At 34.3% G+C, this 17,341-nt stretch overlaps 1 protein-coding gene across 1 annotated transcript in view; it reads right to left on the bottom strand.

Moving 5' to 3' along the window:
• Positions 1-17,341, bottom strand: part of LOC6643228 (neurogenic protein mastermind) — a 106,781-nt gene that overhangs the window by 51,510 nt on the left and 37,930 nt on the right. The window contains exon 2 of the mRNA XM_047009715.1: positions 13,726-14,724. Coding sequence (XP_046865671.1) covers positions 13,726-14,433 — 708 coding nt within the window. The 5' untranslated portion in view covers positions 14,434-14,724. The remainder of the gene's footprint in view (positions 1-13,725; positions 14,725-17,341) is intronic.

Below are 17,341 nucleotides of genomic sequence, written 5' to 3'. Positions count from 1 at the left end.
TATTCATAAAATAGACATTCCCGGACTTGATTCAATTTCTGTTCTCTGCAACGGAGATATAGAAGATGTTAGATGGATATTTATTTACAAACGATTTGCTGTTAGCGTGGACTTTAATAGATCTTTGACTGAGTATTGTACTAGATTTGGTAATAAGGAGGGCTAACTTGCCACTTGCGACAATTTAAGAATCAATTGAATTAAGTAATCAATTCACTTATTCAACATAAGAATCAAAAATGTTGACATTTTTATGGTATCATTGTTTGCCGATCTAGCGGAAAATATTTAAAACCATAGAGCCGGGTCTAACTTCGACCGCCGCAAAGTTTGCATACCCTTTGCAACTTTTTTAGTAACTCTCTCCCTACCTATAGCCATCAAAGTGGAAAAACGTTTTATCTAAAAACGCTAATGTTTGCAATGGCCTACAATCTTTGCATAGGAAATAACTAAGATATTGATCAAAGTCACTGTTTTCCACCGATCGTTCCTATGGGAGCTATATGATATAGTTACCCGATCTTTATCAAATTAGGCACAGTTGTTTTTGGGTGTAATAAACTCACCAATATTCAATTTCACGACAATAACTCGGAAAATAAGAAAGTTATTGAGAAAAGTCACTGTTCGTGACTTTGCCGTTTGTATGGGAGCTAAATAATATAGTGGTCCGATTCGGCTGAATCCTGTGCAGTATATACAAGCACACAAGCAAAATTTCAACTTCATGTCTAGAAGTTGATTCAGACGGACGGACATTGCTACTTAAACTTGTCTCGTCGTGCTGATCAAGAATATATATACTTTATATGGTCGGAGATGGTTCCTTCAAAATTAATATCCCCTTTTGCAAGGGTATAAAAATCATTGTTGAATATTGGTATTTAAAACCTTTTATCTATCTTATCTTTCAATATCCTTGTATTATAAAATTCATCAGAGGTTTGTAGGGCACAGAAGGAGACGTTTCCGATCGCATAAAGTATATATATTCTTGATCAGCATGACGAGACGAGTTCATATAGCCATGTCCGTCCGTCCGTCCGTCCGTCCGTCTGTCCGTCCGTTGGATCAACGCTAACTCCTCCTAGACCGTTAGAGCTACAGAGTTGACATTTTGCATGTAGGCTTGTATATACTGCAGGCGATGTATATCTCAGATTCAGCCGGATCGGACCACTATATCATATAGCTCCCATACAAACCGCAAAGTCACGAACAGTGACTTTTCTCAATAACTTTGTTATTTTCTGAGCTATTGTCGTGAAATTTAATATTGGTGAGTTTATTACACCCAAAAACAACTGTGCCTAATTTGATAAAGATCGGGTAACTATATCATATAGCTCTAATAGGAACGATCGGTGGAAAACAGTGACTTTGATCAATATCTTCGCTATTTCTTATGCTAAGATTGTTGGCCGTTCTTTCGCAAACATTAGCCTTTTTAGATAAAACGTTTTTCCACTTTGAAAAGGAAAGAGTTACCAAAAACGTTTCAATGGTATACAAACTTTGACACGGTCGAAGTTAGCCCTGGCCCTCTGGTTGCTTTTTTATATTAAATTTTATTCTGCTTCCGAAAATCGTGTGAGTGATTTCGGAAATGCCCATATATATATAAATAATAAGAGATAAGAATGAATTGTTTTAATATTTTCGTACACAACCTTATCGTCGTAGTCAATGTCAAAGTGCAAACACATAATAGAATTGAAATAGATTTTGCACTAAGAACAGAATAAATTCTTATCGCAACAAACGACAAGACCATCCGAAAAATATATAATTCAATGAATATTTCAAAATTAAATCATTGCTCTCAGAGACATTATCTCAGTCGCAAGTGTAAAGTAAATTTTAACATCAAGAAATTTTTATATATTCTGGATTACTCTTCAAAATGAGATGGAAAAGTGTCTTCCCACTTGTTGGCCTCTTCCTTGTTCTTGGTTTCCAGCATGTAATCTCAGAATCTCCTCTCCCAAAGGGCGATCACGGGGTAAGTGGCCAAGTGAATATTACAAAGTGAAGTTCAATCTAATTGATAAATCTGTTTACATAGGACTGTGGATTCTCCAGTGACGAGAAAGATTCGTGTGCCTTATATTGCTATAGGTCTATGAAACTCAGTCTAACTTATATAATTGAGTTGAAAGAAAAAATCAAAATACTCGAAGAAAATCATTCAGAAAATGAAAATAGTCAGCTAAGCAAAGCAGTTGAGAATTTGCAAAGTAAAATTGATCAACAGAATATACAGATAGCTAAAATTAACGATTTTGTCACAAACTCAGTTAACAGGCAGAAAGAGGTGGAAGAGAAAGCCAAATCTCAAACTGAGATAGACAATTTTAAGAGACAAGTTGAACAATTGAAAGAGAATTTAGAAAATGTTCAACGTCAAGCAGTAAAAGATAGGGAAGAAAGCTTAACTGAACAAAAATATTTAAGAAATAAAATTGAACAAATCTTAAGAGACAAGAACACGGAAATAGATAGGGCTAGAAATAGAGAAATAGAGAATCTAAAAGAGAAATTAGCTTCCCAAAAATCAGATTTAGACAAAGCAATTAAAGACCTCGAGTCGAAAAACAAGGAATTTGAAGAATATCAGACTAAGGAAAAGAATTCCAACAACAAAATTGGAGAATTAAATTCTAAAATTTCATCCTTACAGAAAAATATTCAGAAAGAAATGGAAGAGAAAGCCAAATCTCAAACTGAGATGGACAATTTTAAGAGAAAAGTAGAACAATTGAAAGCGAATTTAGAAAATGTTCAATGCCAAGCAGCAAAAGATAAGGAAGAAAGCTTAGCTGAACAAAGAAATAGAAATAGAGAAATAGAGAATCTAAAAGAGAAATTAGCTACCCAAAAATCAGATTTAGACAAAGCAGTTAAAGACCTCGAGTCGAAAAACAAGGAATTTGAAGAATATCAGACTGAGGAAAAGAATTCTAGCAACAAAATTGGAGAATTAAATTCTAAAATCTCATCATTAAAGAAAACGTTAGAAGAATCTGAGACTCAGTTGACTGTTTCGAATCATTTAATTGAAAAACATTCCCTACAACTAAACCAAACCGCAGAAGATTTAGTCGAGTGTAAAAAGAGAATACCAAAAACTGGTTGTAAAGGCCTCTCTTCGGGAATTCATACAATTGAAATTGCCGGACTTGATCCAATTTCTGCTCTCTGCGAAGGAGATATAGAAGGTGGTGGGTGGATAGTCATTCATAAACGATTTGATGGCAGCGTAGACTTTAATAGAACTTGGACTGAGTATCGTAATGGGTTTGGAGATAAGAAGGGAGAATTTTTTATTGGTTTGGAGAATTTGCATCGTATTACCAATCCCCAAACCTATGAACTTTATGTGCAATTGGGATTTTACAATGGAACTTTCCTATTTGCTAGTTATGATAATTTTAAAATTGGCAACGAAAGTACGAAATATAAGTTGAAGTCGTTGGGAGAGTTTAAAGGAACAGCTTATAATTCTATGGAGTTCAATTTAAATGCATCATTTACCAGTTTTGATCAAGATAATAATCAATGGGAAGGTGGTAATTGTGCTGAAGATCTTGGAGCCTGGTGGCATAAAATTTGCACCAATGCGTAAGTAACCAATTTAATTATACAAGAATGAACAATTGTCAAATAATTTGTTTACCTTAATTAGCCGCCTCAACGGAAAATATTTCAATAGAGAAGTCGCCGATACTTCAAGTATGAGCTGGTGGTGGTGGATTTCTCTCAAATCTGTCCAGATGCTTATCCGACAAAAATAAAGTTGGACTTCATCTCAAAATCAACAAAAATCATGGAAAACTATGCAATCACAAAAAAAAAACAAGACAAATAACTTTCAAACAAAACTTCTGGACGGATCCAATCTTGAGTGGACAACTTCCGTTTTCCGTTTTGTCTCAACACTGACTGTCTGCCTAAAAGAATGTTTAGTGTACTTCAAATGTAAACATAATCTAATTTTCTGCAATTTACTGTAATGATGTAAAAATCAAATTAAAAAAAAACCAAATACAACTGCGACATCTTTTTCTTATCTAAATAATATAAAATGCGTTCTATTCAATTTCTCTCACAGTATACAAATATGTCCTAACCAAGGAGTGAATTTTGTAAGTATAACCTTAATTTGTATACCCTTTCAAGTTCCTATATCCTTGGCAAATGGGCAAAACTGTTGTGTCGAAAGAAAAGAAAGAAAGAGCACGACGAGGTGAGTTTGAAAAGTTAGTGTGTCTGCCCATCTGCCATTCCATCTGGATCAACATGCAACCTCTATATCCCGTTAAAAATATAGTGCTGAAATTACAATTTTAAAGTTTACTTCTTACTTTTCCTCTTCTAAGTCCAACCAAACGGCAAAACAAATAGAATGAAATTATGTTTTTTATCTAATGGGTTCGGAGATAGGGATAAAGAATTTTTTATTGGGTTTGAGAATTTGCATCGTATTACCAATTCGCGAAACCTTTGAACTTTACGTGCAATTGGAGTATCACAATGGAACTTTCCAATTTGCTAGTTATGATAATATGATTGTACGAATTATAAGTTGGAGCCGTTGGAAGAGTTTAGAGGAATAGTTGAGGATGCTATGAATTAAATTTACCATTTAAATGGATCATTTTCCACTTTGGATCAGATAATGATCAAAGTGAAGATGGTAGATAATTCAATATATCAATTCGAATAACATAAATCTATCTTAACGATAGATGGAATAAATAAATAAATTAATGGAAACAACCAGAGAGCCGGTGCTAAGTTCGATTGAGTCAAAGTTTGTATACCCTTGCAACTTTTTTGGTAACTCTTTCCTTACCTATAGCTGATCTAAATTAATATACCCTTTTTGCAAGGGTATAAAAAAAGTTGTCAATTATTTGAATATGATCTGGTGGTACAGTACGCTACTCTGGAATCTTTCCAGATCGTTATATCAAATATAGTTTGATTCTACCGAAAAACCAACGAGAATCTGGAATTAAATCTATTTATATTTATTTATAAAGGTTTTCTTTTAGAGGTATAGAACTTTCGCTGGGCATAACTGTAAGTCACCTGTAATTCCAGGCAGCTGTCTTACAAGGGGAACTTGGATTTGGATGAATTTTAGATATGTTGTAGAATACCTCGTCATTTGAAGCTGTGTGAAATATTTCGGCGCACTATTCTACAACATATCCAAAATTCATCGAAATCGCATACCTTGTTAGACTTTTTGTTCAGTATACTTTGACAAATCACCATGCCAGACTTACATACTTCTAAAACAACGTTTACGTAAGCATATAGTTCGAAAAGCATATACTTTCTCTTAAATCAAGATTTGAGCCTTTAACAGTAACTTTAACTAAAATTTTAAGCGCAATAGAAATGTGAAATGAAATAAAACCTTAGGTTCTAATTGTGCGGCCTTCAAATAAATACCGCAACATTTTAATCAAATATATAAGTCTAACTTCAAAGCTTTGAATTTTAAAATAATTCTTTGACCTTAGACAGTGCGTAGGCAATTTACCAAGACATTTCTTCTTGACATTCTCGAGGTGCAAATAGAAAAGGCCACCATCAGCACTCCAAACATACATAGATCAAATTAGTATTCACTATATATACATAGAGATATATGTATATATAAACTTGGATGATGTATAGTATATAGAAAGCTGGTCTCTTTCTCTTTGTATCATAAAAATTTAATTAAATTAATTAGCTAAAATGCTGTGCGCATCAAGCAAATTTATTGCAGACTCAAAAAGCAACAGCCGCAGCTTCCTTTTGCTCACACACACACACACACACACACACACTCACAGATACACACTTAGAAAGAAACGAGAAGCTTTAAAAGAGCTGAAGCGATTTGTGGGTCGCCCAGTGGGAGTGGAAGGCGAACAGCCCAAGGGACTGTAGTGATGGCGGGAAGGAGGGAGGTTAGTAGGCACATAGAAAATAAAAGTAAGTAAGAGAACAAGGCAATACAGGAGGGAATGAGTGTGTGTGACTCTCTGTGTGTGTGTGTGTACAACTTCAAAATGAGTTTATCGATTTTAAAGACTGCCACAGAAAAAGGGGAAACTCAAAGAAGCGGCCACACATTTTCTTCACCTTTCCCTTCTTCAGCACCTCCATCATCATCATCATCAGTCTCTCTGTCTCTGTCTCTGTCTCTGTGTGTATATGTGTGTATATTTCCCCTTTTGCAATTTTCAATAAATCCTTAAAATGTGCATAAAAGGGAAAAAAAGTGCAAAAAAGTATTCACATTATTACTTAAGGGTTAAAATCTGCATAGACATATTCGTGTGAGTGTGTGTGTGTGTGTTTAGGGAGCTTTGCCCCCAAACCCTTTTTCTTTTTGGTTACGCCCATCGAAGGGTCCGCCTTTTGTTTATTATTATTCTGTGCCCTGGCAACAACAATAAAAGCGACAAAATGCTCGAATGTCAAGCAATTAAAATGTTTAAGACAATTGGCAAAAAAGACAGAGCCCCAAAAAGCTTTAGAAGCTTTATCTGCTTTATCTGCTTTATCACTAGAGAACTTGTGGGACCTCTAGCCGGGGACGCGGGGGAGGGGCCGTAGAGGCAGGTGGACTGGTTTGCCGCCAAAAGCTCGTGTTCTCTATATAGAGCTCAAAAGTGCAAGCTGGCAAAAATTGCATTATTAATATGCAATGAAATTTGCCAAACATCATAAATAAAAGATGTAAATTTTCTTCATATAAGACTGGCAAAAAACCCTTCATCGTTCCCCCTACCGCACTCTTTCTCTCTCTTTCTCTCTCTCTCTCTCTCTCTCTCTCTCTCTTCTTGCTTATCAGAAGAGCCTCTTCAGAAAACCCTTTGAAGTGTGTGTGTGTGTTTGTGTGTGTGTGTGTGTGTGTGTGTGTGTGCCAATAGAGTAAGAGATGAGCCACCCTCAATATAAGCTAGCTTAAGCCGCCTGTTTGACATGTGAGCCGTGTGAATTTTGTCGTATAAGGAAATGATACCCTAAACATAAGATGAGCATTATAAGATGGTCCGAAAAGTGGACAATAGACAAATTACAATTTGAGACTCGATATTTCGAATCACCTATCTGTATAAGGATTTGAATTTCTTATACATGGTGGGCAAAAAGAAGTCATCCGATATTGTTTGGCTCTAAGGTTTTTTCTAAATAAAAAAAACTTATCTTTATTTGACCAATAAAATTCTCAAGGTTTAAATAAACATCATTTAAAAACAGAACCAAAATTTTTTATTAAAAACAAAACAAAAGATACTACCATTAAATGTTAAGTCTCTCTAGAAATTCGAAATGCTCTACTACTATTATATGTATATCCATTTTTCCTCTCTTTTTTAGATACTTAAGAATCCCTAAATGTAAGTTTATACTATTACTTTGATATACAACGATTTTAAAAACATTTAAATTGAAACCTTCAATAGTTAATTGAAAGTTTCCACTTGCATTGTATGGATTTTCATTGCCTTCGCATTCAAGTCATGAAAATCGGCAGTAAAATAAGTCGAATACTCGTACACACTATGTAAGTATTTGTTTCATTCAATCAGAATTTAAACTTAATTCGAGTTATACGACATTCTTAAGTATTTGCAAAATTCTAAATTATTCTCATATTTAATTTTATATGAGTTCTTGTTGTTGTTCTTGTTGTTCTTATTGTTAAATGTTAATTTATGTTTTTAATTTTTTTTTTTTTTTTCTGAATACTAGGTATTACTGTTTGATCAGAAAAACGTAATCGAATATAAATCACTATTTTTTAAATACAAGTCGGATATGGGTACTCAGATATTTATTAACCTTACTTTGTTCAAACTCTATTTTCAAGTTTTTTTTATAAAAAACTTACTCTTAACCTTTGATGAACCGAAAAATCAAGCATTCATAAAAGACTAAAAATTACTTTGACACATTGAAAAATAGGCAGTAAAACTTTTAATTGAAAGAGTATGAATTTCACAATTTCCAATTGTAATGTATTCATGCAAAACTCAAAGATTTTGTATTACAAACAATCGACACAAAATGTATAAATCCATTCGAATACAGAACGAAATTGTAGTAAATCAAGCAAAAAAGTGTTTAGAGCGTAAGAAATGAAGGGTGACTAGCTTATTGTTAGATTTAAATAGGGAACATGTCTTACTAGTTAGTTTTCATGGTTTAAGGCCAACTAAACTTCCACAGTGCACAGTGGAAAAAAACAAGTGCAATTTTTATTTGGACTGACTTTGAATATGGCGGAATTTCTGTTGAAATGTGTTTTTTTTTTTTTGGTTTTCTGTTCTCCTCCATTTGTCGAAATGGAATCGATTTTGCTTTACCCTTATACCCCGAACCCAAAAACCAAAAAGAACTGAAAGAAAAGTGAAGAAAAGATACCAAGCACGCAAGGGGTGTGCACACTACCCTATACGAGTGTGTTTCTATGTGTGAGTGTGTTGTGTAAGGTGAAGTTATAGGTACGGTAAGAGGGGAGAGGAGAAAGAACACTAGGTGGGGGATAAGGGAGACGATTGGGTAGCTTTAGGGCATTTTTCGTCTGCGTTTGCGTCGACATCGGCAACCAGACCAAACCAAACCAAACCAAAGATAAATGATGCATTTTCGGAAGGCAATAAAAATGTGAAATATATTTTAAAACATAAATAATGAACAAGAAATATTTAAAGCCACGCCCCCAGACAGACAAATATGGCATATACACATACAAACAATGTTAATGTATTTAAATGAGTTTTCTGTATACAAAACTTTAAAGAGTAAAACCAATTAAATAGGTATAATAGTTTATTAACAAAACTATATTTTGGGGGCGTGGTTAAAAAAAAAAGGGCTGAGCGGAAGAGTAAGTTGATCAAACTTATGTATTGATTACTCTACCCTTGACTAAAGGCAAGCTTAACTTGAAACGATATGCCAATAATATGTTGTCACTTGTCAATCAATGGAACAACCTGAAATACTAGCAACCAAACTAGCCCAGTGCAGGGGGTGGTAGATGAAGCTGCCATTAGGAGAGGGGGGTTGGGGTACACGACTCTTTGAGTGACGTCTGTCAGAAAATGCCACACGACGGCGTCGACGACGACGACAACGACGACGACCAAGTGAAGTGAAGTGAAAATTGGCAACAACAATTGCAACAAACAATGAACAACAAACGCAAAAGACGCAGCAACAAAAAATAAAAGAAAAGAAAAGAAAATTGCAACACGCGACTTTCCCAAATAAAAAACGCATTATAAACAATATGTTTTAGTTTTACTTGTTTTGCATGTTGCCACCGTCGTTGTCGCTGTTGCCGCTGATGCATTTGAAATTTCACTGCCAACCGCAGCAGCAGCAGCAGCAACAGAAGGAAAATCCAAATTAAAAAGAAAGGAAAAAGTGAAAAGCTTAAAGGAAAAGCAACCGCTTTAACATACAAAAAAAAAAACCCCTCAACGCACTTCACTCCCTCACTGCAAATAGTAGTTGGTCAGTTAGTTAGTTACTTAGTTAGTCAGTTGGTCATTAATTCATTTTGTGCATTTTTAATGCCAAGAGTCTGAATGGTTGACTGACTAAAACTCTCTTCTTCAAATGGGGGAGGGGGAAAAAATTACAGAGATCGAGAGGGCAGACTTAGAGAAAAAGAAAAGTTCTTTTCAAATTTTAATGATTTACTTTACTGCTGACGTGTCATGCTTAATAATACAGAAAGAAGTGTGATTCAATTCCAATTTCAATTTCCATTCGAGTTTCAGTTTCGGCAGCTGCTCAACTTTGTTTTATTTTCTGACTGAACACAACAACAACAAAAACAAACGAACAACAAAAAAATAAAACAAATTTGCATTACGCAGCACAACACAGAAAACCGAATGAACAAAAGCCTTTTCAAGCCAATTAAAATTAAACAAAAAAAAAGAGAAAAAAAAAAAGTATATGGTGTATATAGATAGACACTGAGCAAAAGTATGGCGATTGAAATGAAGGAGGAGGTGAGGTTTTTAAGGGGGGGTAGCGGGGGCTTTTGGATGATATTGGGAAGGGGAATGATTACGGGCGCACATGACACAAATGACATTGCAAGCGGATGCGGAAAGAAGCTGAACAACAAAAAAAAAACCAAAACGCTGCCTTCGACTTGATGGCGAATAACTCACGTTTGCCAAGATAAATAATTCCAAATATTCCATTAGATGCAACGACTACTAAATACCCTATACTCTTAACCGATATATAGGCTATAAAAACAAAAAGTAAAAAATTAAAATAATTTCTAGTTCTATTTCTATTTGTTTTTAAGCCTAACTGACATTTACTTTGAATAAAAAACACATTTAGTTCATAGATTATATTTTTAGAAGTTAAGACTCTGCAAATTTGACCACAATCTAAAGGATATATTATTTATTGATGTAGAAAAAATATAAAGTGTTGAGTTAGTCTAAATTTTTATTTTTTTTCAACTTTTTTAATACATTCATTATGTTGTTCCTACATAATATGTACATCTAATTGAAGTTCTGTGATTATATCTTCACATCTTTACATAAGCACATCAAGAGTTATGAAATGGGGGAAACTACGTTTGTTTTTAGCAAATTTATAACTTTTCGGATGCCTTGTAATTTTAAAAGTTGATATAATCTATGTTTCATTTGGAGATTATATTTTATCCACAAAATACTAACAAAAATTCTCTAAAAGGATTAAAAAAGCGTATTTAAAAGTTGATATAATCAATGTTTCATTTGAGGATTATATTTTATCCACAATATATTTTAAAAATTATGTCAAAGGATTCAAAAAGCATATTCTTCGGCTCCTTAACTTTACTTTTCTACTTTAAGAAGCCAAGTTTCTCCTATTTTAAAGCCTAAGAGCCATTAGGATAATATTATTATGAATTATAGCCAAAACCTTGGTTATACATGCTAATTAAGTTTAGATATCTTTTGGCAGATAGTATTAAACGATTATTCCATATTCTTCTGCAATAAACTATTAGATCATCTCTTTTGACATATTTTTTAACATTCCTACTACCACATAAATAATTTTAATACTTTCAATTCAATCATAAGAAGGTTTTTGACAGTTTTCATTATTTACTTTATGCTTCATTAGTTTTGACATTTTAAAAGTAGAAATCAGTGAGTTTTAGTCTTTCGATTGCCTTCTTTTTATTATTTGGCAATTTTCAATATTACTATATATACTCTGCAAATCTATTTGTAAAGGGTATTTGAAAAAGAAATAGAAACTTGGTCTTGTAATTGCAAACGACGATGGAGATGGAGATGATGATGATGACGACGACTGTGACTGCAATGTCGACGACTGTGTAAATTTGCAACAATTACACGGATTCAGTTGAGAATTGCAACAGTTTGGCGAATTGGTCTGTCGTTTGGCCGGCCAGAACCCAACAATTATATAAACTAGAGTTAAGGCAATCAGTCAGTCAGAGAGTCAGGCCAGCCAGCCGTCATGACGCAAGATTAGACTCAACTACTGAGCAAAGTTGAGAAAAATCTTTATAAAAAAGAAAGAAACAAAAACAACAACAAAAAAGAAAAAAAAATCATTTTCAAGGTATTTAAAATGCACACACATAAGAAGCCAGAGTCAGAGCCAGTACCTACAGCAACAACAACAACAAAAACAATAATAACAACAACAACAATTGCTTGTAGCTACAGCAAATGTATCTTGTAGATACAAGTTGGCACATAGCAGCAGCAGCAGCAGCGCGAAGTGAAACCGAACTGTTGACTGAACTGAAACCGAATGAAGGAAAACAAAAAAAAAAATCCAACAACAACAACAACAACAGCAACTAAAAACGCTGACCTCATTATTATTTTGTGTATATATATATATACTTGAGCATACATACATAGTATATAGATATATGTATATGCATTTTGTATGCCGCTGGCTTCATTTTTTTCTGAGCTCAGTGAAGCTTCGTTGTGTGCACCAGCTCTAATAACAACAACAACAACAACAATAAGCCGTAGATATATTGACAAACTGCCCAAGTATCTTTCAGATACATTTCGAGTTGGGCTTTTCATTTGCCAATTCCACTTAAAAGTGATCACAAAATTCAAGAATATAAAACTAAGGCAAACGATTTATAAAATCCAGAAATATCTTGAGGTCTGACCGAGTTACAAGTAAAGAAACTACATTTTCTTTTTCTTCTCTTTAAACATTCTACATATTGTCAAATTATTTTCCGCTTGTTAACTACGTTTGCATTTTTAGATCAATGAGAACTAATGTCTTAGTAGAACTAAGTTAGATTGCAGAGACATTCTTAGATAGTTATTCTTTAAGGTTGTTTAATTTAATGGTTAATCAAATAATAGGGTTAGGAAGTTAGATTGTATCATATCCGCTTCAAAGGTCATTACTTTACAATCAACTGCATACTTTTCTTTATTGCCCCAATAGGTTTAAAATATATGCATACCCCTTTAAATATACAATGAATAGAAATTATAGCCTGAATCCTGTCAAGTTTCTATTAGAACTCAAATAATGGTTTTTGGAGTTTTTCAAGTTTCTGACTTTAGAATTGTTCTAATAGAAACTTATCTACTTTTTGCCAATTCTGAAGTCAGAAACTTCAAAAACTCGAGAAACCATTTGAAAGATCTTTTCATCATTCAGAGTTATTATGTCTATATATTAATTGCTATAGTTTGCTAAGAAATCGTGTAACTTGTTTCATTTTCTATTAACTAAATGTTCCGAATATGCTTTTCTTAAGAATCTTTAACCGACATAAAAAAGAAATATTATTTTATCCAAAAAGGCAATCTTAATGTCTGAAAAAAGCTTTTTTTTATGAGGATTTTTCTTTATTACTTTAATACGAACTGTCATTATATTTAAATCCTTTCATCTTTTATGAGGATTTTTCTTTATTACTTCAATACGACTTGTCATTATATTTAAGTCCTTTCCAATCTTAATGATCAACCTGAGCGAATTGCCAAAAGTGGTTTAAATAGTTTAAAAGTAGTTAAAAGAAGTTAAAAGAATGTTCTTAAATATCAAAAAGTTTAAAAATGAAGATTTACTCGCTGAAAATTGTTGTCAAACATAAGAAGAGTGACTTAAGTAGCCATTTCAAAACGAAAATGAGATACTAGAAATTTCCACCACGACAATGCTCGTCCTCTTGTTGCCTTGACCCGTTCGACTAACATTTGATTGCCAAACTGGCGCAATTCTTTTGAAAACAATCTTTTCAATGCTATTGAGCACGTTTCTTTTCTTTTCAAATAAAAGAGTTAAGTTAACACTTTTTAAATTTAGATAATACTCTTTTAAAGCCCCCAGATTATACTCTTTCTGCTCATATTTCTCTAATAAAGCCGAAAAATGAAGTCTTAATAAAAGAAGTACTTCAGATGCAATGTTAAGGTGGGCTTTAGCCATTTGAACTACTCATTTCAAAAAGTATTTCAATCTCATTACTATAATTTGACCATGATGAAGTCACAATGGCCAATAAGCCATGCGAATTATGCAATAGCAATGAAAATTACTGGAATAATGCTATAAATCCTCATAAATAAATCCAATCATCATTACCCCAAAGTATTAAAAAAGTAGTTTTGATGTAAGTGTTTCTTTAAATTGATTCTTGAATCGACTTACCACATGGACACTGCTCTGCAGCTGGCCGGCTAACATTTGGGTCTGCTGATGCGTCTGCTGTTGCTGTTGGGGCGGTTCCGGCAGCTTCTTCTCAGTCTTTTTGGCCGCCCGCTTATTTTTACTTTCGAGAAAACGTTTCTGAAGTGCAGTTGTCTCCTGATTCTGTTGCTCGCACACTGTGTTAAATGCCTGCTCGTACCGTGGTACGCAATCCGTTTGACGTCTCCGATAGTTTTCCATACGTCGTCGTAGACGGTCAACAATTGGTTGTCGCTTGGGTGGTAAAGAGTTCGAGTTGTCGTTGTTGAGGCTGTTGCTGATGTTGTTGATGGTGTTGTTGATGCTGTTGATATTGCCGTTGTTGTTGTTGTTGTTGCTGATGTTGTTCCCGTTATTAGAATTTGGTCCCGTTCCTGGAGCTTGAGCGCCGCCAGTTCCGTTTCCGCCAGCGACAAGGCCGCCAACAATTGATCCGGTTGCATTATAGGGCGAGTGTTGTTGTTGTTGTTGCTGCTGTAATTGCAGCTGCTGCTGCTGATGTTGCTGCAAATGGAGTCCCAAATGTTGATGCTGTTGATGTTGCTGCTGATGCAACTGGAGATTCAAGTGTGGATGTGTTTGTTGTTGTTGTTGTTGCTGCTGCTGCTGCTGTTGGGCGGCTGCTGCTTGGCTGGCGCTCTGAAACACTGGCAGGCCGCCCGCATCCATAAATGCGTCCGTGTTGAAGCTGCTTTTGGCTTGGTTCTCGTTACTTCGCTTCTCTCGTCCGTGACAGTCACGACGAAATCACGAAGAACAAGACAACAAGCGGGCAGGCCAATCGGCAATAGGCACTACTATATAGATTCAATCTTCTTTTGTTCAAGTCTCTCGTTCTTAATATTAATAATTTGCTGCGTTTTTTTCGTCTCTTAGTAGATTGCTCTCTGTATTGGTTCTATAATACCAACAGTGGCGGGGTATGAGGTAAATCGCAAACTGTTGCACATCTTTAAATACCTAAAAAGAAAAAAAACAAAATTTATACAATGAAATTAGTAAATCGTTATTAAAATATCAAGTAATAGATTAAGAAATTCTTTGAAGTAATAATGTAATTTTTAAATCAAGTTTGATAAATAGAAATAGAGAATAGAGAGAATAAATAGAGAAATAGTTCAGTAATATTTGTTTATTATATTACTGAACTTTGGACAATTTCATAATTATTTTATTTTCCATTTCATTACATGCATTATTTCCTTGATAATTAAAAGTAGCTTAAACATACATATATAGATTTCAGAGTTTAAACATATAATATCTTTTCAGATATTAGAGATTTCATAATTATTTCAGAACGTTATAACGTATATTAAATTTAAAACGTCTGGAATAAAAAAATTATCCTTTTTATCGAAATTTCAAATATTTTTTGAATTGAATAACTCAAGATTTTTATTTCTTTATCAATTATTAGTTTCTAATTGAGATAATAAGTTTAAGAATTAAAATATTTTACGAAATTTCAAATTATTCGGCCAATTGGTGTTTCCGTTTATGTATTTTACTATTGTTTTTGTTTTGTTTTTCTAAATTTTTTTAAAATCGTTATCACAATTTTTTACTTCATACTTTAAAATATTTAGTTCCCAATCCAAGCTGATATTTTTGTTAGAACCATTAAATTAGCTAAAGTTTGATTAGCTTTGTAATTAGTTTGTATTTGTTTTTTCTCAATTCCATCTGGATTTTTGCATTTCCCTGTTCGATAAACTGATAAGACACAGACTTTTTAGTCTAGGTACTTATGACAAATTAAAGGTGCTACGTGCCAGACAGCACACACACACACACAACCAAACACACACACACACACACACACACACACTGACATATAAAAACAAAATAGAGCCAGCGGTAGTAAACAAAAAAAAAATTAACTTTAAAACGATACATTTAGTTTGTTACGAGATTGCTCCCAATTGTTGTAACTGATAGCTAATAAATTGAGAAATATTTTTAAACGGAAATTGAACATTAGATCTGGTTTATATATATATATATATATACTTTCAATTTGGTTTTTGTATTTAAAATTTAAAAAAAAAACAATACCGATAAACAAATAAACAAAAACGCATCCGACATAATTCAAAGAATATCAGCAACAACAACAACAATAACAATAAAAAACTGTTTAACAGAAACCATTTTAATCGCTGGCAAATCGACGAAAATGGCAAAAATTTACCAACTCTGAACTGGCCTGCTTTGCGGCTGGTTGCTGAATGAATGAATGATGATGGAGTGGAGCTGTGGCAGTGGAGCTAGAAGTCAACGGTCGTCGTCGTCGTCGTCGTCGTCGTTGTTGTCGTTTCTGTACGACAAAAAAAAAAACAACACAAAAACCGTTTGCTATGTTGCAGAGGCGCCCAAATGAGCAAAAGCCAAACCTTTTGCAACAACTGCCGCAGCCTATGCAAGGTGGCACGTGGTGGGACAAAAGGGACAGGGCAGGCAGGGCTGGCATTCAGGCCGACAGACAGGGTCTCTCTTAGCCACCACAAATTGAGCTGTAAACATCAACAAAAACTGGTTTGCATGAAGAAAAATTGAGCTGATGTTGCCGCCGCCGTAGCAGTTGCTGCTGCTAGTTGTAGAAGCGTCATGAAGTCGCGCGACTTTACTCGCGTTCGATCGAACGAGCAACTTGCATACAAACGAACGGCGGTTTGGCCGAACCCTGTAACAGGCGACCAGCAATTTAAGTTAGTCGATTCGTCCAAGAAGCTAACTAACGCGTGGGCGAAAGAGAGCGCACACACTCACTTATGTACAACGAACGAATGAATGAGCGAGCAGGCGAGCGAGCAACTGAGCGCAAGTGACGAGTGAGCATAAACGAAATGGAGAATATACGAGTAAAAGAGAGCATCATTGTTTACATTTCTCTTGCCATAAGTCCACCCCACAGGTGGAAGCAGTGCTGCTGGTGCTGGTGCTGTGGTGCTCGTGCTCGTGCTAGCGCTCTCGGTGGTGGGTGTTTACGGGGAGCGCAGAATATTTTCGGGGGAAAACTTACACTCACACACACACATACGAAAAAAAAGGTCAAATTGGAGGCAAAGCGAGCGAAGCTCATTCCTCTATTTGTTTGCTGTTCTTTCCTAATGTTGTTATTCTTGTTGCTATTACGACTTTAATTAGAAAACTAAGCCATGCGGTTTTAACCCATTTAGTACTCACATACGTTTGTATAAAACACCGCAAAAATCAAAACTAAGTGAGAAAATTTTAATCAAGGAAAATGCTAAATTTCTATCTAGAGTTAGTGCTGATTACCTTAGATTTGGCTTAGCTTCTGATGAACATTTAAAATGATATTCAAAAATTTACTATGCGTTAAAATGTGTTTTAGCATGTTAAGTACAGGCTAAGTGTTTTTATTAGAGTCACCACAAAGGCAATAAAGAAGAAAAAAACCATTAACTAATTTAAAGTGTTAAAATCTAATCTTTTGAAAAAGGGAAATGGGTTTTTACGTTTATGCCTTTGAATTGATATCTTTAGATATTTCAACATTTATAGAAAACTTAATACAAAAATTGTCAAAGAGTAAAGATTTATTATATGA

This window comes from Drosophila willistoni, assembly GCF_018902025.1.
Source record: "Drosophila willistoni isolate 14030-0811.24 chromosome 2L unlocalized genomic scaffold, UCI_dwil_1.1 Seg168, whole genome shotgun sequence".
NCBI classification, from domain to species: Eukaryota; Metazoa; Arthropoda; class Insecta; order Diptera; family Drosophilidae; genus Drosophila; species Drosophila willistoni.
This window is presented reverse-complemented; position numbering and strand designations above follow the sequence as displayed.